General features: G+C 41.9%; 1 protein-coding gene across 3 annotated transcripts in view; it reads left to right on the forward strand.

Annotated features, from left to right (window-relative positions):
- Window positions 1–22,234, forward strand: part of SOS1 (SOS Ras/Rac guanine nucleotide exchange factor 1) — a 99,168-nt gene that overhangs the window by 16,493 nt on the left and 60,441 nt on the right. For 2 of the 3 annotated variants that reach the window (XR_012903070.2, XM_075925815.2), the window contains exons 2-8: window positions 8,608–8,733; window positions 10,883–11,014; window positions 13,645–13,809; window positions 16,493–16,702; window positions 19,265–19,408; window positions 20,165–20,275; window positions 20,367–20,465. Coding sequence is in view for 2 of the 3 variants with exons in the window: in XM_075925815.2 (XP_075781930.1) it covers window positions 8,608–8,733; window positions 10,883–11,014; window positions 13,645–13,809; window positions 16,493–16,702; window positions 19,265–19,408; window positions 20,165–20,275; window positions 20,367–20,465 (987 nt within the window). In the remaining variant the exon portion in view is untranslated. The remainder of the gene's footprint in view (window positions 1–8,607; window positions 8,734–10,882; window positions 11,015–13,644; window positions 13,810–16,492; window positions 16,703–19,264; window positions 19,409–20,164; window positions 20,276–20,366; window positions 20,466–22,234) is intronic. The other variant, XM_089777563.1, reaches the window with a different exon arrangement.

Here is a 22,234-nt window from a genome sequence, read left to right on the forward strand (position 1 = left end):
ATTGCTCTGTGTGGGTTTTTTTGTTTAGTTTTGTTTAATCCCATTGGTTAGCTCAATAGCAATGATGGAGCCAAATGAAGTCTTTCTACCCATATCTTATTCAGCTTCATGGCATTGTTCATCTTTATACCTTGTATGATGTCATTCTTCACTATATCTATCCAATGCTGTCTCATCTTGTCTTCCAATTGGCTACGATTTTTGTTTTCTCCATGCTGCTCTTCAGTCTGTATTTTATCCTTTACCTCAGGGCTACTCAACTTTGGAAGTCCCAGGGGCCACAATGATACAGCATATGCTGAAGGCTGCAATTTAAGTGTGGTTGCATATACATGCATAAATATATGCAGATAGCTTCTTTCACAGTGACAGGCATGAATACAAAGATTAAATCAAGACTACACAACATGCAGGCCCCATTTCAGTCAGTTCTGCTGATATTAATAAAACACAGTATTTATCAGATTTTCACCCGTATGACAGCACTTTTAATGAGCAATGACAGCCCAGGAATTTAACTACCAAAACGCATATCAACAGAAGACCATTTTATTGACTACTTTTTGGTTTTGGCTTCACAATTTTAACAAATCAAACAAAAACTGCCAATACAATACTTGAATTTACTGGAGTATAAGTACAATCAATGTGAGGATTGTGTCTGCAAACTTTTCACCAGCTGTTTCCCATCAGGCTTGTATTCCATTGTAGCAGCACGGAGACAGTTGGTCAGATGTCTGTCAGTAAGAGAGGTATGCAGTCTTGACTTCATGATTCTTGTGGAGGAGAATGAACTTTCATAGACATATGTAGACCCAAAGCAAATTAGCACTTTTTTGGCACATTTCAGTAACGCAGTGTACATATCTTCCTGTACATAGATCATTCAGAATGTTTCAGTGTCCTCTTCCTTATGCCTAGCTTTAAGAATACTATTGTTTTACAGTGCTATCCTCTCTTCTTCAAATATGGCCCATTTTGAAGGAGGCTTCTGTAACGGCATTGCTGTCTTTAACTTGCGAACAGAACAGAACTTGTTGTTACGGAAACCTTCCAGTAAGGAACATATCTTAGTTTTTCTTAAATTGTTGTCGGGTGGATACAAGTCTTTGAACTCAGTGTGACAAGATGCATGCTGCCGTTGCAAGTTTGTTTTCTTTAAAAATAGCGATAGTCTTTTGACAAAGACGACACATTGGTTTTCCATTTATCTCTGCAAAAGCGAATTCCATCTCCCAAACCGGGTTGAAAACCCTGTGTTCATCCAACAAGCGTCTCTTCTTTGTTGCCATTTTTAATGCTTCTTATTAAAAAGAAAATTGTATGCCAGTATTTTGGGTGTTTAGCTTGAAGCTTCAGGTTCTGTGTTTCTTGGAGTGATTTTACTGTAAAAAGAAAAGTTTCCAAGCCAGAACACTTCAACCTGCAGTGGGCGGGGAGCTGGGCAAGTCAGGCCCGACATGATAGGCAAAAAAGGACGGGAGCCCCATTCTGGATTCCCAGCTGGGCTGACGTCCCCACACGAGAGTCTGTCACTCCATGCGCAATGGAGGCAGGGCTGCCCGGCTGCGGCGCCGGACCCAAACGTGGCCAGTGTAAGCCAGTCAGCACTTCTCAGGCTCTGCCCTCAAGGCTAAGCAGCCAGCACTTCCCACAATACCCTGGGGCTCCTGGCATCTCCTCCTTGGGGACTAGAAACACCGACATCCTGTACCTGTCTGTTCCAGCCAGCCCATCTGCTTGCGTCTTTCAATGCTCACCCCACCTACAAGATGCCTTGTCGTGAAGCATGTTCCCAGTGGAGGCCACGTTCAAAAGATTCCACCTGTGGGCCGCGTGTTGAGCCCCACGTAAACCCAAACCGCACTGCATGCAGCCCACGAGTCGCGTGTTGAGTAGCCCTGCTTTACCTCATCAAGTATTTCCTGTAGATCCAAGTTGGTCAATGCTGTGGAGATCAATATCATCTTTGACTCTAAAGTTTTGCGCTGTCCTCTTACATACCATGACTTGCCGTGTTTTGTTTGCCTGTGCTATAACTTCCAATACCAGGTTTAACAAACCTGGCAATAGTGTGCATCCTGACTCACTCCTATGGTCATCCCAAAACTGTTTTGCCAGCTTCATTTCTATTCTCACCATGCTCATAGACTTTCTGTAGATGTTTTCTGTCACCATGATCAGTTTTCAAGAGATGCCATTACGTTCTTAAAATTTATCATAACCTTTTCTGCCAAATACTATCAAGACAATTTGAAGTCTATAAAGTTGTTGTAATAACAGAGGTGAAAGTAAGCTGGCGCACCCAGGGTGCTGCTCCAGCAAGAAGAAGCTGGTTGGCCTGGGTGCTTGGCTGCTAGGGGAGGTGCAGCACGTTCCAACCCCTGGTCCCAGGGCTCTCTTGTAGGTTGCTGCGCTGAGTAGCAGGCAGCCAGGCAGGTGAAAGGGGCTGGTTGGGACTGCCGCAGCCCCAGGCCTCCCACCCCCCAGGATGCTATTTAGGGATGGTGGGGGGCCCCCGAGATTAGCAGGGACACTGCTTGCTGCTGTTCCACTTCCATCATTGTCAGGGAGTGGAAAGAAAAATGCACAATTTCTGTATTTTTTCTCTCTTTTGGTTGGGGAATGCTGAAGCAGATGAGCTGCACACTTTCCTCTTGCTCCCTGACAATGAAAGGGAAGTGCAAGCAGTGTCTCTGTACAAGTCTGAGGGAGGGCTTCAGCCCCACCTCCCCACACACTCCCCTAACCATACACACCCAACCCCCTTCCAAAACCCCTCTACCTCCAAACCATGACTCCTGCACACAGCATGCATCCAACCCTCTGCCCTGAGCTTCTCCTCCCACATCCCCAGCCCTGACTACTGAACCCCCCTTTCCCGCCCCTAGGCCCCTGACCTCAGTTGTCCCTCCCCCAACACTTCCTCCGTCCCCTGGCCTTGAGCTCCTCACACTTAAATTTCTTACAGGTACTGTTGTTTCACAAGCTTCTCCCCAACCTCCTGCCCTGAGACACGCCCCTCCCTTCCCCAGAGGTTGCAATACAACAGTATCTGTATGAAATTTAAGTTACTTTCACTCCTGTGTAACAGGTTTGGCTATGTTCTTTGCAGGTATCTGTCTTATCACAAATAGCTAGCTCATTGTACTTCCTTAGAATCGTAATCCAGCCTGGCCTTCTGCAAGTGCCATTTCAACAGACCTCGTCGTTTTCCTCTTCAGTGTCTTAGTGAATGTTTTTCCTGGCACACTCAATAAGCTGCTTTCTCTGTAGTTCTTATCTCCCTTTTTATAGGTACATATTGTTATCTGTTTCTTGTAAATTTTGTTGAATAGCTTGTGTATTGTGTTGACCAGGTGCTTCTCACTGTCTTGTAGCAGCTCTGTGGGTATTTTGTCATTTATGAGCATCATTTTCTTTTTCAAAGTAGCATTGGTGTATAGCTTTTTCTCTTCATGTCCTTTGCTTCCTTGGTATCTATAATACCAGGAGCAAGATGTTGGACGAGGGGGTTCTCTGCGACTGTGGGGCCTATTTCCGTTCCTTCCTTGTTTCACGAATCCGGGCAGAGTTCCTCTGGGCGACGTCCACTGGCTCCTTTGATAGCTTTGAGGAGCAGTGAGCGCTGTCCAGGGTTCTCTGCTCGGTGTCCCCATCCGGTTCCCTAGTTATAAACCTTTAGCCTGCACTCCTTGCCCTTTTTGTCATTATTTGTCCCCAGTAATTAGTTGAGCACGGGTTCAGTCATCCCTCCCGCAAGGCTGAGGGAGGGGCTTTTAGAAAGTGGGCAGGCGAAGCCCACCCACTCTCCCGTGTCTTCAAATAGACCCCACTATACAACATGAAGGAATTCTTAAAATATGTCAAACAAAAAAGAACAATAATGGTATGAATCGGCTGCTCAACGGAGAGCGTGAATTGGCAAAAGAGGGTGATAGGGATACAGAGCTCTTCTGTACCAATCTTGCTTCAGTCTTCTCACAAAAATTAACATGACCAGGCAACTAGCCAAGTTGCCATAGACAATAAAGAGGAAGGGATGTAAATCAGTAAGGCTGTGCATTTTCATGGATTCCGTGATTTTCCAGGATCTCCATGACTTCTGCAGTGTCTGGTACAGCTGTCCCTAGGGCTTTCCGAGCAGCTGGAGCAGCCCCAAGGCTCTCCGCAACTAAGTTGGGGATATTTTTAGTAAAAGTCATGGACCAGTCTTAGGCTGACAATGTTAAATTGCAGTTACCTAGCTAATCGTATAGTCAATACAATTTGTATCAACAAAGCCACAGCGGGGGTAGCTCCAGGAGCCAGCTTAAGCCGGCTCCGGGAGCCACCTCCACTGCAGCTCTGCATTTTAAATGTAGAAAGAGTCCATCACATTTAAAATGCAGAGGTGCGCCGTCTCGCTTGGAATCCAGCAGCCCCTGTTCCCAGCATACAGCCCTGCCTGCCACAAACAGGGGCATCTTTGCAGCAGCCTCCCCAATCTCCCTCCCTCCCTCCCCCCTGCTGCCTCTCTTAGAGGCAGCAGGAGGAGGGTAGATAGTACCCCAGAGACAGTGCTGGTGGGGAACTGGCTTTTAAGCCTGCTTCCCGCCAGCACCGGTTCCTGTCCCCCCTACCTTGCTGCCTCTCATGGATGCAGCGAGGGGGGGGAAGCAAGTAATTGACTACTATCTAACATTCCTTTTACCCACTATGGCACTTCTGCTTTTGAAATGTAATGAGAGCCTCTGCCTGCCCTACCCCCGTGGAGACAGTGCTGGGGGAAACCAGCTTTTAATGGCTCCCGCTCCCCTCCCCCTTGCTGCCTCTCTAATAGAGGCAGCAAGGGTGGGGGGAAGTGACCAGTCAAGTCACTACTTGACTATCCAGTAATCTTATGCTTATCGTATAATCGACTAGTCGCTTACACCCCTATCATGGGTCATTACTTTCTGTTTATTGCTGTGTCCAGCCCATGACTTTTACTAAAAATACCCCATGACCTTACAGATCAGCATAAATAAATAATATGTCAGATATCTTCTGACCAATCTGAATGAATTCAGATTAGTGAGGCAGGATGGTATTCTCCTGAGGATACTAAAGAAATTAATTGAAGAAATCTCAGAGCCTGGTAATAATATTTACAAATTTATGGATAAGCAGGAGAAGTCGCAGAAGATTGGAGAAGGGCTAACATAATGCTCATATTGGAAAAGGAAGCACCAGTGAACTATAGACCAGTCAGTCCGACTTTGATACCTAGAAGCTACTAGAGCAATGTATAAAATGTTTAGTTTGTGAATGCTTGCCAGGATGAAGGGGTAATCAGTGGCAGGCAGTATGGATTTATCAAGAACAAATCATGCCAAACCAGCTTGATTTCCTCCTTTTAATAGGGTAACCGCTTTGGTGGAGAGGAGAAATTGTGGTGGCTCTAATATACCTGGACTTCAGCAAGGCTTTAGACCAGGGGTGGGCAAAAGGGCTTCCGCATGCTGGATCCGGCCTGCGGAGGCTCTGCCACTCAGGGTTTGGGGCCGGGGAAGTGTGCAAAGTCTCCTCCCACCCTGTCCCCACCCTGCAAGGAGTGAGCGGCGCCTCGAAGTGCCACGCACTCCTGGCAGGGAGGGGAGGAGACTCCACACGCTTCCTCCCGCTCCTAGGCCCTGATTGGCCTGGGGGTGGAAGGAGTGTGCAAAGTCTCCTCCTGCCCTACGTGGGATGCGGCACCTCTAAGCACTGTATGCTCCTTGCAGGGCGGGGGCAGGGTCCAAGGAGACTTTGCATGCTCCCCCCGCCCCCAATCCCTGATTGGCCGGGGGGGCGGGAGGGAGCGCATGATATGTCCTCCTACCCTGCAAAGGGCTCAGCACTTAAAATCAATTGCCAGCTGCTGCTCAGTTGACTATAACTGCAGCACTCTCTTGCAGGGTGGGGGCAGGGAGCGAGAGACTTCATGTGCTCCCCATCCCCAGGCCCTGATTAACCTGGGGGCAGCAGGGGGGAGCATGTGTAGTCTCCTGCCATGGCCAGGGGCATGGGTACCTAGAGGGAACTGCCAGCTGTTTAGAAACTCAACATGAGTCAGCAATGCCAAGTTGTTGCAAAACAAATGCAGTTTTAGGTTGCATTAACAGAGACATAACATGCAAGGGACTTGAGGTGATAGTATCACTCTGTACTGGTTAGATCTCAACTGGAGTGCCGGGTCCAATTTTGGTTACCAATGTGTTGAAAGGATGTCAAGAAATTGGAACAGATTCAGACTCTAGCGACAAAGATGATCAAAGGGATGGAATGCAAGCCATATGAGCAAAGGCTGAAGGAACTGGGTATGTATGTTTAGTTTGGAGAAGAGTAGATTAAGGAGGGGGCATATGATAGCTATCTTCAGATGATTGAATTGCTGCCATAACAAATATGGAGAAAAGTTGTTCTCTCTTGCCAGAGAGGCAGAGCAAGGGGTAATAGATTCAAACTACAGTATAACAGATTGAAATTATATCTCAGGAAAAACTTCTGTACACTTTGTAAGAAGAATAGGACAATGGACATGGACCAGCTTGTCTTAAGAGGTTGTAGAAGCTTCTTTACTGTAGATTTACAAAAGGAGACTGGAAAGCCATCTCTCTTGCATGATTTGTTGTTTAAACCATCCATCTTGGCAGGGACCAGACTAGAACCCTTGTGGTCCTATCTAACCTTTTGATTCTATGTTTGCATAGGTTCTTCACCTGGGCTTCCAATGGAGCCTGTGGGAGATTCATGAGCACCTCTGCTGTTGTAACACTGGATCACATTATATTGAAAAGGCTGAGAATCATTGACTTGTCTTATTAACCTGTTATCTGTTTAACAACACTTGAAATCATGTGCCAGCTACATTAATGCATATTCTTGCTGTTGCTTTCTTTGTGTTCCCTCACTAAATCTCTTTTTGTTATATCCACTGTTGCATCCTAAATTAGATTGTGAGCTGTTTAGGACATGGACTGACCTTCTCAGTTTGTACAGCACCTAATACAGGGGCGTTCTAATCCCAGTTGGAAGGTTTAGGCTCTATATAATGCAACTACAAACAACATATGATACTGTTGTAATCACAGAGTGCAGTAAACTGAGCTATCTTAGATTTTTTGTTTGATAGTAGTTTTCCTGCTGTTTCATAAGCTCCATCAACATCATATATAAACTGTTCAGAATGAGATTCTGGGCAAAAATCAAATTGTTTTCATTCCCAGAATACATGTTCTGGTCAGTCAGTTTGCAGAGAGATTTGTTCCTCAAGATTTGCCAAGGATTTTAAGGTAAAGAGCTAAAAACTATAGCATGGCAGATTTAAATTAAATCTCCCAGAAGTGCTTTAAGACCCACTAAATGTGGGCATAATTTGTCAAACTAAATCCACTCTTTCATTAAAGTTTTAGCAAACTAAACAAATTCAAAGGCAGGATAGATATCAAAGAACAGAATCCAAACATGATACTCATGGAGTGCTTCTGAAGCAGAATGATACATGTTTAATGCTTCTTTATTTCATAAAATTTAATTCCTGTTATAAGTGCAAATCTGAATGCAGCCTTAACTATGAAGATGGTTAGATTGATGGTTTCTGATTTAGGGAAGATAGCTTTGGGGTGACTGATAGTGGTTTTGCAGTTTGGGTGGTGATGAGACAGCAAATTTGATGGTTTTAAAACTTGGAATGACTATAATGTTACCTTTAAGTTTCCTTCGGTATAATTACTTAAACAGTTATGGTGAATACATTGTTCTTAGGCTTTTAAAAATATATTATTTCTAAGACTTTGAACTGTGTGTGTACCTAATCTTTTAAAACCAAACTGGTTTTCAGAAAAATACTGAAAACTAAATCTGTAATCTAACAGGTATGGGGAGGAATAATGCATCTTCACTATATTAATGCCGCTGAGAACTTATTCACAACTATAACTGCAAATCTAAATTTTACCTTTATTATTTAATACTAACACTTGCAAAATTTGAAGCACTACGAAGTGCAGATTCAATAAAATAATGTATTGTAAATATTCTTAATTTAGAGATTGGTTCAGAATCAAGTATTCAAAACAGTGCAACTGGCACTTGAAATGTTAGGAAATTTAGTTTTGGTGAAAATAGGGATGTAAAGGAATAGTAGATGACTACCCAATAAGCACATGCTTATCGGGTAGCCGAGTCGACTTCTTTCATTCCCCTCTCATAGTACACACACAGCCCATTCCAGCCTAAAGAGTTTAGTCTGCAAGCAACAGATAAAAAGGAGAGAGAAAAATATGCAATGTTTATTTATTTTTTTTAAAGCATACCTACTTCACTGCTCACTCATTGTTACACAGTATCTTAGAGACTAAGTCAACATTAAATTTTATATATTGCAAAATGTGCCTATGGTAGGTTAGATTTGGCATAAATTGGTGTAGTTTCCATTGACTTAAGGCTATGATCCATGCTGATTTATACAACATAAAATTCTTTTTATTAGTTTTTAGGTCTCTGATGTCATGTTCCTGAAATTCTTTTAACTATAAAGTAACTTCTGTAGAAATCAATCATGTACTCATGTGGAAGGTTAAACACATTTTCTGTTCAATGTAGGTTCAGGTGCAAGTCCATCCTAAACTTTCCTCAGCTGAAGATGCATTACAGTATGTTGAAGAGTTAATTCTGCAGTTGTTGAATATGCTGTGCCAAGCCCAGCCAAGAAGCTTTCTGGATGTAGAGGTACAGAGATTATTTATCTGATTTGTATTTTGCAGCTTTAATTTAGGTTGCTGTGGATGATTATTCTAATAAATTAGCACTTTAAAATGTCATGAGAAATATATGTATGCATTGCTGTAGCCATATTAACCACAGGATATTAGTGATGCTGTGGATGAGTTAACATCTTTTATTGGACCAACTTCTGTAAGAGAGACAAGTTTTCGTGCCTACTCTGCCTCTCTATTGACTACAGTAGAATCATAGAGTTACAAACACCTTGAAAATGGAGGTGTTTGTAACTTGGAAATGTTCCATAACATGTTGTTCAAAGTTGTGATGTTCTTTTCAAATTTTACAACTGAACATTGACTTAATGCAGTTTTGAAACTTTACTATGCAGAAAAAAATGCTACTTTAACTGTCGTAATTTAAATGCAAGAAGCACAGGAACAGTTTCTATACTTTGTCAAATCTTTATTAAACTGTCTCTTTATTTTGTTAGTATTTACATTTAACACACTACTGTAAAGTATTTGTGGGGGAGTGGGTTGTCTTTGCTGCCTGATTGGTTTTGGTTCTAAATGAGGTATGATGTTGACCAGTCAGATTGTGACTCTGGTAGTCATACCTCTGAGGTCCTACTGTATGTACTATTATGGAAGTGAAGTGCATGGGAGAAATATGGTACTTATGTGTCTGTCAGTGGCTGACCAAAAGTAGGTTTCGTGTCTCAAGTTCTCCTTAACACAGTAGTCACTAGGGATCTACTGGTAGATCTTGTAGCCTCTGACAGGTGATCCTGACTGGTTTATCCAGGAAGCTATCAAGTGCAGGCACATGAGTTGCAGCTTAAAATTTAATCAAATTTGCCTAAAAAGTTTGGCCTGCTTCCTGAACCCGTCCCGGCCCTAAACCTCCTCCTGCACCGAACCTCCTACCCCAGACGTGAGTCCCTCTGCACCCAAACTCCTTCCCAGAGCTTGCACCCTGAAACTCCTCCTGGATCCCAGTCCCCTCCTTGGGCTGAGCCCAGAGCCTGCACCCTAGCCTGGTGAAAGTGAGTGAGGATTGGGGGAGGAAGGAGGATGGAGTGAGCAGGGTGAGGCTTTGGAGAAGGGGTGGAGCGGGAGCAGGACCTTAAAGAAGGAGCGGGAAGCAAGTGGGGCAAGGGTACTTGGGTTTGAGGTAGAGTTTACATTGCACTTAAATTGAAAGTGATCTTGTGGTTAAAAAGTTGGGAGACCACTGCCTTAACATGTCCAATATTTTAATATCTAATGTCAGTCAGCACCAGTATAATTATATGAGTTGTATAATATATATGAATACAATGTGTACGTAGCGAACCATACATAATACATATTATCACAGTTCTGGAGATGTCTACAGCTCAGACTCTGTTGTGACCTCCTGGAGAGCATCCCATTTGAGTCTGACCTCTCTCTATCAGCTTTCTCTAGATTGAGTCCTGTGACTCTCTCCCTTTAGATTGGGGCCTTATGCTGTAGAGTGCTGAATTTTACTGGGACTGCCTCAACAGGTCTGATTTAAGTTCAGCACCCCGTTCTCTCAGGGCCAGTCACAGAGTTAACCATGAACAATTTTATCCAGGAGTTGGCTTACTAGGCAGAAAGATACCACATGACATTTATAAAGCAGATACAGTAGTCTTTGAATAGTTGATGTGTAACCCTTAGAGGGCTTCCCCTCAGAACTTGAGCTAGAACTCAGAATTCTGTATGTACATTAAAACATGGTTGCATCAAAATAAATTATTCCTTTTAAGGAATTGCTTTTAATTGTAACAGTGGAATATCTATCTAAACCAGTATACTATTGCTTAATGCATTCAGATTATGCACTGAGCCCTTAGTGCATGGTTTCCCAAACTACGGGGCGTGCCCCCCCTGGGGGAGGGGGAGGGCGTGAAGAAATTCCAGGGGAGGCACAAGGTTACCCATGCTCCCGCCCCCGTCAGTCCCCCCCAAGTTCTGCTGCTATTTTTGTTTTTCATCCTTAGTCAGTTCTTTTTTTTTTTTCCCCTCCACAACAAAGTTTTGCTGCAGTTTTGGGGGGAGGCCTGAGGGTTTCTCAAAAATCAAAAAGGGGGCGTGATGCTGAAAAGTTTGGGAACCACTGCCTTAGTGCATGTTTTCTGTCTCCTAAGGATCGTGTTCAAAAAAGTTTTCCCCATCCTATTGATAAGTGGGCAATAGCTGATGCCCAGTCTGCTATTGAAAAGAGGAAACGAAGAAACCCATTATCTCTCCCGGTAGAAAAAATTCATCCTTTATTAAAAGTAAGTATTCAAATAATAACTGATTACCTTGATACTTGCAGTTAGGCAAATATGTCTTGTACAGAACTATATACAGTAGTTTTAAGATTGACATTTTCATTCATTGTCTGTATATTGCCTGAAATAGAACTCAAAAGGACTAAAGCAAATCTTATAAAGTATGTAATGTATCATTATCATTGTAATGTTTCTATTTCAGTTAATTGCATGCCTGTTAAATACGTTCAGAATTGTGATTTTATATCCCAGAAGTTCTTTTAACTTCTTCTTTGAGTGATTCTACATGTAAATTCCACTGGAACTTTTCCTCTCAATGATGCCCGTCTTAGTGGCTCAAACTTTTGGCACCAGCATAAAGGGCCTATCCAAACCTGAGCTCCCTCAGTTCCTCATTACTTTCTGTGACAGTCACTGGAACAGCTCTTCCTGATTCTGCAAGTACTCATAAGAGAACACAGAGTACTGAATTGTATTGTGAATAGTTTAGTGTTACTACAGTTTAGTGATTGCTTGGTTAGTTAGGATTTTACCCTGGCTGAAGTTTGTTGATTTCTGACTCTAAGAGATGCCTTGGTCACCAGGCTTCAAGCCCTGTGTTTCCTGGAATAAGATGCTTCCTGTGAGCAACCACACTCAAGTTGCTTTAAGTGCCTTGTGGAAGCTCTTATTGGGAAGCATTGACAAATTTACAGGGACATTATGAAAGCAAGGCTCAAGTTTTTACTATGAATACAACCTTAAGAGCTCCAGCTGAGCCAGGTTGGTCAATCTCATCACCAACACCCACAGCATCAGTAAGGAGTGTCCCTTCTACTGTACCTGCATCCTGACACTGTTTACCTGCAGACTAAGAAGCAGATTGCTAAAAAGAGAGATCCCTGGCACGGAAATCTGCATAGGTATGGCATAAGAATGGTGTCTTAGTCTAAGCATTCCTCTGTATTGGTAAAACAAAAGATAGCACCACTGACCCCATCGAGTCCAGAGCCAGGAGGAGCTCCTTCCACACCTGTGGTATGTACCTTACTGCTAGTGTCTTGGTACCAATCATGCCAGAATCATTTACAGCTGCCAGGGACCTCTGGACCCTGATGGTGCCAGCAAACAGAGGAGAATTAGCAGGATTGCTACTGTGCTCAGTACTATGCCAGCTTCATGTACTCTTGACATTTCACTTTTTGGTACCCTCTCCATTTCACTTTTTGAAAAGGAAAACCTGCAGAGCTCATTTCTCTGTGAACCTCTGGCACCGTCTGGCATGGCATCTCTGTGGTCAGTAGGAGAGTCGTCACTTTCTTCTGAATCAGAGGGTTGGTCCTACATTTCCTGTCTTTGGAGCCACTCTTATTAACTCTTCTTTAGACATTTCCACCCTTTCCATGATCTGGTCAGAGGAATACCATAGAGTGGTTCCCAAGGAAGTCACTAGGGACACATCCAGTTGCCTTTTTGGAATCTGTGGGGCCTAATTTATACTCCATCCCAGTTTTCTCTCTTTGAGGTATTCATATCAATCAGTCAGTTTACTTACTTGTATTTTATTTAAATCACATGCAAATATGGATGAGCTACTGCTACAAACCTTGTAGAACACCACTTCTTCTCTACTGTCCGTACATAGGACTAACCCCATCCAACTGTTGGTGACAATAGTGGACAGAATAAAAGATCTTCCAGTCTCTTCACAGGGAATTTCATCTTAAATAGCTGTTGGTGTCTGTGCTTGTTATGATCTGACAGGTGTTTCACCACTGAGTGGGCTCCACAAGATCTCAAGCATCCTCAGTGGCATTCCTAGCACAGATCCCTCACCTGGACATTTGTAAAGCAGCAACCTAGTCATCGGTGCACACTTTCTTCCCCCAATGCACCATCACCCAATAGTTTAGAGGCGATGCCCAATTTGGACGAGATGTACTGCAGTCTGTCTCTGCATAAACTCCCATCCCACCACCCATTTAACTGCTTGTCACTCACCAAGAATGGAATGCACATGGGCAGTCACTCAAAGAAAAAAACCTTTTGTAACTCTTGTTCTTTGAGGTGTGTTGCACATGTCCTACCTCTCCACACTGGAGTTTCTGGAAAGAAGGAACTTAGAAGCTCAGGGTCAGCTGGGCCCCTTTACTGATGCCAGCAGAGGGTGATCAAGCATCCTCAAATAGTACCAGACATTTTTTCTTGTGCGTGGAGTGCATGCACATCAGGAGTGGAGTGGACTGGACATGTGCAACACATCTTGAAAGGTTAGTAACAGTTTTGGGGAAAAAGAAATACCAAAATTCTCATGTGCCAAAAATTTGCAGTGCTTTCATTCTAGCTGTGTAATGAAGAAAATTCAGTGTTTTTAGATTATGCCAAGTACAACTGGTAGAGTTGTCGATATTTCAGAGTCAGTATGAACCACACAGTGCTATCTGTGATACCGCTGTTGTTTGTATTGTACATCTAAAGAGAAGTATTTTAGTATTGCCTGTACTAAAGGTACTATGGTGGACAGATACTGACTGTTTAATGACTACAGTGTATTGCACTAAACATCGTATTTCATAGGGTTAGTCTAAAATACATAAATTAGTTATTCAGCTGATTATATAACACATTTAATGATGCACTTTTTTTTCTTTTAGGAAGTTCTAGGTTATAAAATTGACCACCAAGTATCTGTTTACATAGTAGCAGTATTAGAATATATTTCTGCAGATATCTTAAAGCTGGTTGGGAACTATGTACGAAATATAAGACATTATGAAATTACTAAACAAGATATTAAAGTGGCAATGTGTGCTGATAAGGTAGGTGGCATAATTCATACTTATCAAATGAATGGAAGAAAAACGTTGCAGTACAGGTTGGACCTCGCTGGTGTGGCAACATCCGTGGTCCAGCATGATTTTAGTTAGCTGGATGTCCATTTATTATGGGTGTGGCCAAGTTTCCTGAGGTCACAGTTTGTTTACAGCCACCAGACCTGGCTGTTATTTAGCTCTAATTTATCCCCAGTGTCTTCTAAGAGCCCAGCAAGCCGTGGAAGTGTTGGTAATGCTGGTAGACAATATTGACCTCCTTTGGTTTGGCAAATTCTCTGGTTCAGCACTGGTCAGGTTCCAAGAATGCCTGACTAGAGAGGTTCAGCCTGTATTACATTTTTAATCAGATCTTGAAGGGTGTCTAAAAATCTCCATGTTGACTGTTAGGTCTTAATCTCAAAATAACAGTATTTTTAGAAGTGCCTCCTTCCCTTATTCATTTCTTCCGTAGCCTTAAAAGGAAAGTGAAGTACCTTGTGAGACCTTAGTAACCATTAAGGCATGTAGAGCATTTCTACCCTACAAATTTTAGTTGACATATATTAGGTTGATTTACAGCTATCACAGTAATTACTGCAGTGTTTCATGTCTGCGCTACCTTCCTTCTGTCAATGGTGCATGTTCGCACAAGAAGCAGTTCTGTTGAGAGCACGGTCTCTCAGCTCTGCTCAGCTCCCTCCCAGGAGCACACCCTGCCCTGGGCCCCTGGTGGGGAGGAAGGATCTGGGACAGCAGTGCAGTGGGGAGCCAGGACTCTGGAAGGGGTAGGGAGGCCCTCCCCCTGCTCCCAGTACTCGAAGGGACAACCCAATCTAAGAGTGCTTTCTTGTCAGTTTCATGGCTCCAGCATGAATCCCTGAAATTGAAAAGAATGACATCCAACAGCTAATGTAAGTAACCTGCTGTGTCTACACAGATGCTGCCTTCCTCTCACTACACCAACATAAGCCCTGCATCTCTCATGGAGGGGGAGTTATGTCAGCATAGTAGGGCACTTACATTAGCAGGACTAAGGCTGTAATTTTGTACAGTGACATAATTAAGTTGACGTAAGTGGTCTTTCATTGACTTTATTCTGTAATGTAGACCAGGGCTTGGTAGTATAGGGCATCTGTCTTCATCACAGTTGCTTGTAGATCAGAGGTCTCAAACTTACAATCTGCAGGCCAGAGTATATTCACAATCTGACGTTCCCATCCCTGTCCCCCAAAGCCCGCTCCTTCCCACCACCACCTCACCCTCTCCCCCTGATTGTACCCCATCCTTAAAGAAACAGGGTCTCAGGAATTCTTAGGGGCCTGGTGCAGGACAGCAGCAGTGGTCGGGCCCTCCTGCACACCCTGCAATGGTGGGAGCTGTGGGGAAGTGGAACATAGCACAGTGAGTGCACATCCTGCGCATGTGCCACTTCTCCGCTGCTCTCACTGTGAGATGTGTGGAGGTTCCTGACCATTGCTGCTGCTGCATGCTAGGCTCCTCCCTCCCTGATAATTCCCCAGGCCCGGTCCTCGGGAGACTGGGGCGCAATGGAGAGGGAGAGAGTGGGATTGTGGCAGGAAAGGGCAGGACTTGGGAGGGCGGGTGGACATCCTCCTTCCCGCCCGAACCGCATTGCTGATACACTCCGGCCCATAGATGAGCTTGAGCCCTGTTAATGTAGACACAAGAATGGATGTTCAGCAGAAGCTTGGGTACCTGACAAGTGATTGTGGTAGTGATGCTGATACCATTGATTCTTTCTTCGAATCTTCTGCCTCCTTCAGCCACTGGTGGGACTATACAATGCATTGGCCTAGAAACCGGACTGAGCAGAGTTTGAATACAAGGATGCCTACTACACTACAGTTACACTTCTGGAGAATTGCGACAACCCCATGCAAAAATAGCAGAAACCTTCTGGGTTTCTGAAAGGCTCTGAAACAAATGTTCAGGTGTTTGCCCTGAAGGAACAACCTGCTAAAGGGAGATTTTTGTGGTTCTGCCTTACTCACTACAACAAACACAGACATGGCCCATACAGCGTTCCCAACCTTATCATTTAACTCTGAGACAGCATGAGGTTCTCAGTACCTGCCTGTGCTCTGTCAAAGATGTCAGCCTCTGTGCATTAGTCCAGTATTCCCTCAAGTACCTTCATGCTGTACACAGCCCTTTTATGTAATGTAATCCTTAATTTCTGTCCATAAGCATCTAAATGTGATCAGTCTCAAATGTTATCAGCTATATTTTCTTCTTTCTGCTTCCTCCCTGCCCCCACTCTAAATGGGGGACAGACAGATTAACCAAATTGCATATCTCCAAGCATTTGTTCATCTGGACCCCCTTTGCAGGTGTGTGTGTGTGCCTCATGCATCAATCTGACATGCTGTTCTGTATTGAATATAAAGCATAGAACAAACCAAACTGCCAGTCAGTTCTTTCTTGTAGCTCTGAGTTAGAATTAGAATGATTGATGCATAGTTCTTTTTAAATTGCTTTTCATAATTCAGTTTCCTTTTTACCAAATCTGTTCAGCCAATCTCAAGACAATGTAGAAAGCCTCTCATTAATTGTATTCAACTTGATCTTTTATAGCAGCAACTTATTTCCCCTCTGCCAGTAACTTTTGTATTTGTTTTTTGTGTATATTTAAAGAAACCACTAACTTTCTCCAATTTCATTGTCACAGGTTTTGATGGATATGTTCCATCAGGACGTAGAAGATATAAGTGCACTAACTTTATCTGATGAGGAACCCTCCACCTCAGGGGAACAAACCTATTACGATCTAGTCAAGTCATTCATGGCAGAGGTTCGACAGTACATAAGGGAATTAAATCTTATTATAAAAGTTTTTAGAGAACCTTTTGCCTCCAACTCCAAATTGTTTTCAGCTCATGTAAGTATTATAGATGTTACAAATGATGCATATCAAGTCTGCGTTTGCATTAGTGTAAGTGAAAATTTCTGGGATCTCACTTTTGTCCAGTATAGCATCCCTATAGTATAGGAAGAACTGTCAGAAAGCCATCTGTTTCTAAATATTTGTTGCTCTAGCCAGAACTGTTTGTGAGCAAACAAAATACAATAACACGTTTTCTTTTTTTGGTGCTGCCCCTCACTCTACAAAAGCATCTTTTCTACCTCCCAACCCAGGAGTCTAGAACCTAGAATATAAAATTGTAGATCAAGGTGGGCTGAATGTCCTATACCATGCAACATTATATTCCCCATGCACTTCTCTGGCATCCTAGAAAGCCAATGTAGATCATTTGGAATTCTCGTACTGGCACTGGGGAAGTTGAAGGAAGTTTCTCCTGTAGCAATTTTTTCAACCTACTTGTACAACTACAATGTAAACTGCATTTATAAAAGCAAAAACGACAACATTGAAATGCACATTAAGACCCACATTGTTTGAAAGCCCCAGTCTACCATTATTGTGCCTTTCTTCAGTTTGCAAAGTGTCTATTGCTATGTAGGCACTGAAATGCCTTGAAAATATAAACACAGACAATGTTGTGAAGATATTCAAGGACTCGGAAATTGGAAACCTACGTCACTTACTCTGCCTCTATTTTATGTGATGTTCTGCAAATAACTTAACCTTTGTGCCTCTGTCTGTCTGTCTATCTAAAAAAGTATGTGGGGAAGAATAAAAATATGTGTTAATTTTTGTAAGTAGGAGGAGAATCTGTGTTGATCTTTGTAAGTAGGAGTTTATTAGTAAAATATTTTAAGAACCAGTTATGGAAGATGCTACATAAATGAAAAGATTTAAGACTGTCAAGAATGATCAAAATGTATGCTTCAGGTCATAATCATGTTTGAGGAACCAGAAGGATATTCTTCCTCTTTGTTTGGCATTGCATAATTAAATAAAATTGCATAATTAGCTAAGTGCATGACTGGGTATAAGTTGAGGGGGTGTTGCAGAGTTTGCTGGTTTTTTGAAACAGCCAAGTGCTATCTATTTTTGCAACATTGTATTATGTGGGCCAGCAGTCTGTCATGCTATGGGAATTGGAATTTGTTTTCCTCTGTCAGTGCCATGCACTTTCTTAGCTATACCAGATCTCTCTCTCTCTCTCTCTCTCAATGCTAGAGCTCTGTGTAGTTGAATTGTCTTTTTGATTCTGCTAAATCTTTCCTCCACCTGTTCTTTCTGCTGTAAATGGATACTGAGCTGTAGGGTGAAATTCTGGCACCACTAAAGTCAGTGGCAGTTCTGCCTTTTACTCATAGGGTAAGTCTACGCAATAGTGCCTACCTCGAAATAAGCTACACAATTTGAGCTATGCAAAATTGCTTTGTCTACACAGCACTTATTTCGAAATACATCGCTACTCCCCTGACTTCCTTAATCCTCATACAACGAGGTTTTCAGGAAGTCAGAGTAAGAAGCTCATTGATTCGAATTTATTTCAAAGTAATGGGCTTCTTTTGTAGACAGCGCATAACGTTATTTTGGAATGTTATTCCAAAATAACTGTGCTGCGTAGACGTGCCCATAATGAATAAAGTTAAGTATGTGCGGTAGATCTTGAGGTGAAGAGAACTAGATTACTTAAAAGTAACAGAGCTGACAACTTTGGGTCACTCCATCCATAACTTCATCTTTCTTTTCTGCTAGACTTTGGGTTTCACCAGTGGGTTTAGAACACAAATTGCATAGTATTATGATTTTTGAGTAATACTGTGTATTCTGCATAGGGCAGATTAACATTTGAGTTATTACTATTCTTAACTCAAATTTGAAATAGAAACCAAAAGGCAACACCTATAGGGAACTCCAAAAAGTTTGATTTGTTGATAGAAATAGCCCTATACTTACCTTCAACTGAACTTAGCAACTTACATTCTCTGTTTCTTATCCCATTATTTTTCTTCCAAATCTGAGTCAGTAATTTCTCAGCTAAAGCAAAGGTACAAGTGTTATAAGTAACAGAAGCAAAATGCAGGACAATGTAGCACTTTAAAGACTAACAAGATGGTTTATTAGATGATGAGCTTTTGTGGGCCAGACCCACTTCCTCAGATCAAATAGTGGAAGAAAGTAGTCACAACCATATATACCAAAGGATACAATTAAAAAAAAATGAACAAATATGAAAAGGACAAATCACATTGCAGAACAGGAGGGGGATGCAGGGGAGGGGGAGGAAGGAAGGTAAGTGTCTGTGAATTGATGATATTAGAGGTAGGGAGATTGGGATGTTTGTGAGTTAATGGTATTAGAGGTGATAATTGGGGAAACTATCTTGGTAATGGGTGAGATAGTTCAAATGTTTGTTGAGTCCTTTTTGGAAAGTAACAGACAGACTATTAATTAATCAGTATTTATTAACTATTAGAACTAATTAAGTAGCTTGCTTTCTGTACTATATATTCTGTCTTATGGATTTAATTTCTCTCATCAACATTGATATTTATTGTCTGATGGTTCCATTTTTTTCTTCAGGATGTGGAAAATATATTTAGCCGTATATCAGATATTCATGAACTTAGTGTGAAACTATTGGGCCATATTGAAGACACTGTAGAAATGACAGATGAGGGTAGCCCCCACCCATTGGTAGGCAGTTGCTTTGAAGACCTAGCAGAGGTAAGTAGTAGTGTTCAAGTTGTTTCTGTAATATATATTTTATGTGCCTTATGTGTCATAGATCACTGGAATAATTAAAAAATATATATGTTTTAGTAGTTCAATACATCTTTGTTTATCTGTCTTGCCTGGCTACATTGGCACCTGCCTTCTTCAAAGAAATAGCCTTCGCAGGGCAGATTTTCCAAGGCTCTCAAGTTTTACCCTGCTTGACCTGCCCTTGATTCTGAGATTGCAGACTTGTTTGAGTCACAGAAAGGCTCTGGGACCAGTGTCACTATCTACTCATTATCCCAAGATATGATTTGAGGTTTTTTTTTTGGAGAGGTAGGGATTCCCCATTAAAAGAACATCCCCTGGGATAAGAGAGGTATGGCCCCAAATATCAGAATCCCTCCTTATTGCCAGTGCATGCAGGTGGAGGGACATGGTGTTAGCAGAAATGAAATGAACAGGACGTTTAAGGGTTAGAAGCATCAGTCTTGGCCTTTAAAATCTGAAATCAAAATGGAAGTGTATGAGACCCTGCTTCTGCTTAGACTTGAGCATAAGTTTAACTTTACACACTGTCAACTAACAATGCATGAAGTTTATGCATGTGCTTACAACTTCTCAGGATCGGGGCCTAAATCTTTGTAAATGTGTTAACTAATAAAATCATATATAACATTTTCTCCTATATACTTTATATTTTACCAATAGCATAAGACTTTTTGATACTAAACAGTTTACAATTTACTTTGTATTCCTCCTTAGGAACTGGCATTTGATCCGTATGAATCATACGCTCAAGATATTTTGCGACCAGGTTTTCATGATCACTTCCTTAGTCAGTTATCAAAGCCTGGAGCAGCATTCTATTTACAGGTACAATAATTTTTAAAACATTTTTAAGAATACACCATTGTATTAAACAACACATCTATTGTTTTAAGATTAAAATAATTTTTGTTTCCAGTCAATAGGAGAAGGTTTTAAAGAAGCTGTTCAGTATGTTCTACCGAGGTTGCTTCTTGCCCCCGTTTATCACTGTCTTCACTATTTTGAACTTTTAAAGGTAAGAAAAAATATATTACTCTTTGAAAATGCTTTGTTTCCTATTGGCATTTCTCAATTTTAGTTACATCAGAGCTATGTATATTCTCAGTGAGGCATGTTAGTAGACTCACAGAACTTTTTATGGAAATGGAATGATGAATCATCTGGTGTAATGAAATCTAGATTCTATGCCATTGTAGATCTGTGTTTATAGAGAATGTTAGTCCATATTTTTATCTTTACTAGCTAGCAACTAACATCCTGGGTTTTTGTATTGAGTAATATTGTAATGATATTGTTTGATGTAGTAAAAGTGGATCCCTCAAATAGAAAAAGGAATTTTATTTCCTTGGAATAAGGGAGGTGGTGGAATCTCCCTCTCTGGAGATATTTAAGAACAGGTTAGATAGACATCTGTCAGGGATGGTGTAGACGGAGCTTGATCCTGCCTTGAGGGCGGGGGGCTGGACTCGATGACCTCTCGAGGTCCCTTCCAGTCCTATTATTCTATGATTCTATGATTCTATGATTATTTTGCTTCTATTTTAGAAATAAAGCTAAGCCTGGATGAACAGTGTAATGGTCAGTGAAAATGAGACCCTCTGTCTTAATGGGAAAACCTGAAAAATGTGTATAATTTGTAGTTTTCTAAAGTTGATAAGCTTTTGTAAAGTAGTTATAACTCTGGTTTCTGGGTGAAAACTGGACTTCAGTGAAATTCTCTTTCAACCTTACACTTTTTTTTGCTCCCTTGAGTGGCTTCTGCACATTCCCACTCAGAGGATGTACTGATGATGCAGCTTGGATGTATTGTCAATGCATCAAGACTGTACTGTTGGCACATTCCATGAATGGGAATGTGCAGAGTTCATCTTGAAGAATTTAGGTTACAGGTGAATAAAATCAGGATTTTTTCCTGAGTGTTTTGTGTTGTGATGGACTATATATAAATATAAACTTGTACACAGTGATTGTTACAGTTCAAAGCGCAGGTGTATTAAAATTACCACATCATTTAAAAAAAAGAAGAGAATTAAAATCTAATGGACAGTACAGCAGGAATATGCAAATACTATCACTTATTTTGGTGTACAGGCAGTCCCCGGGTTACGTACAAGATAGGGACTGTAGGTTTGTTCTTAAGTTGAATTTGTATGTAAGTCGGAACTGGTACATATTGTAGGGGAAACTCTAGCCAAACATTTTTCCAGAGCTCAGTTTTATTCTCCCACACCTCACTTCCCTCAGTCCTTTATTCTCAAGCTGAGGTGTCTGCTGAGAAAAGCCGCTCCGCGTCTCCCTGGTCTGCTGGGGCGGGCGCTAGCTTTGCGTCTTCCTGGTCTGCTGGGGGGAAGCAGCTAGTGCGGGGTTGCCTCACCCCGTTTGTAAGTAGGGATCTGATGTAAGTCGGATCCATGTAACCCGGGGACTGCCTGTATATTTATGGACAATGTGGGTAGCTTGTATATTTTTCTTGATTTATTTTTTGGCAGCTTAATAGTTTCATAAGAAGCTGACTCAACTATGAAAAGTACCTTTGGGACAGTTTCACTACACAGTATATGCATCTGTGTGTGTGTATGAAGAATCAGCTGTGGAGAATTCCAGCATGCTATAAGTAGTTAATATAAAATAAATAGAGGCAGAGTTGGCTTGTATTCATGTGAATGGTGCTGTAAAAGATAGTGCTGCATAATGCTATTCATTAACAATTTACTTCTGTTGTGTTGTCAGTGGAAACAGTTTACAAGATTTATAGACTTAAATACCATATCTCTGTTTTGGTTG

Source organism: Pelodiscus sinensis, chromosome 3, assembly GCF_052426305.1.
Source record: "Pelodiscus sinensis isolate ZL-2025 chromosome 3, ASM5242630v1, whole genome shotgun sequence".
Taxonomy (NCBI): domain Eukaryota; kingdom Metazoa; phylum Chordata; order Testudines; family Trionychidae; genus Pelodiscus; species Pelodiscus sinensis.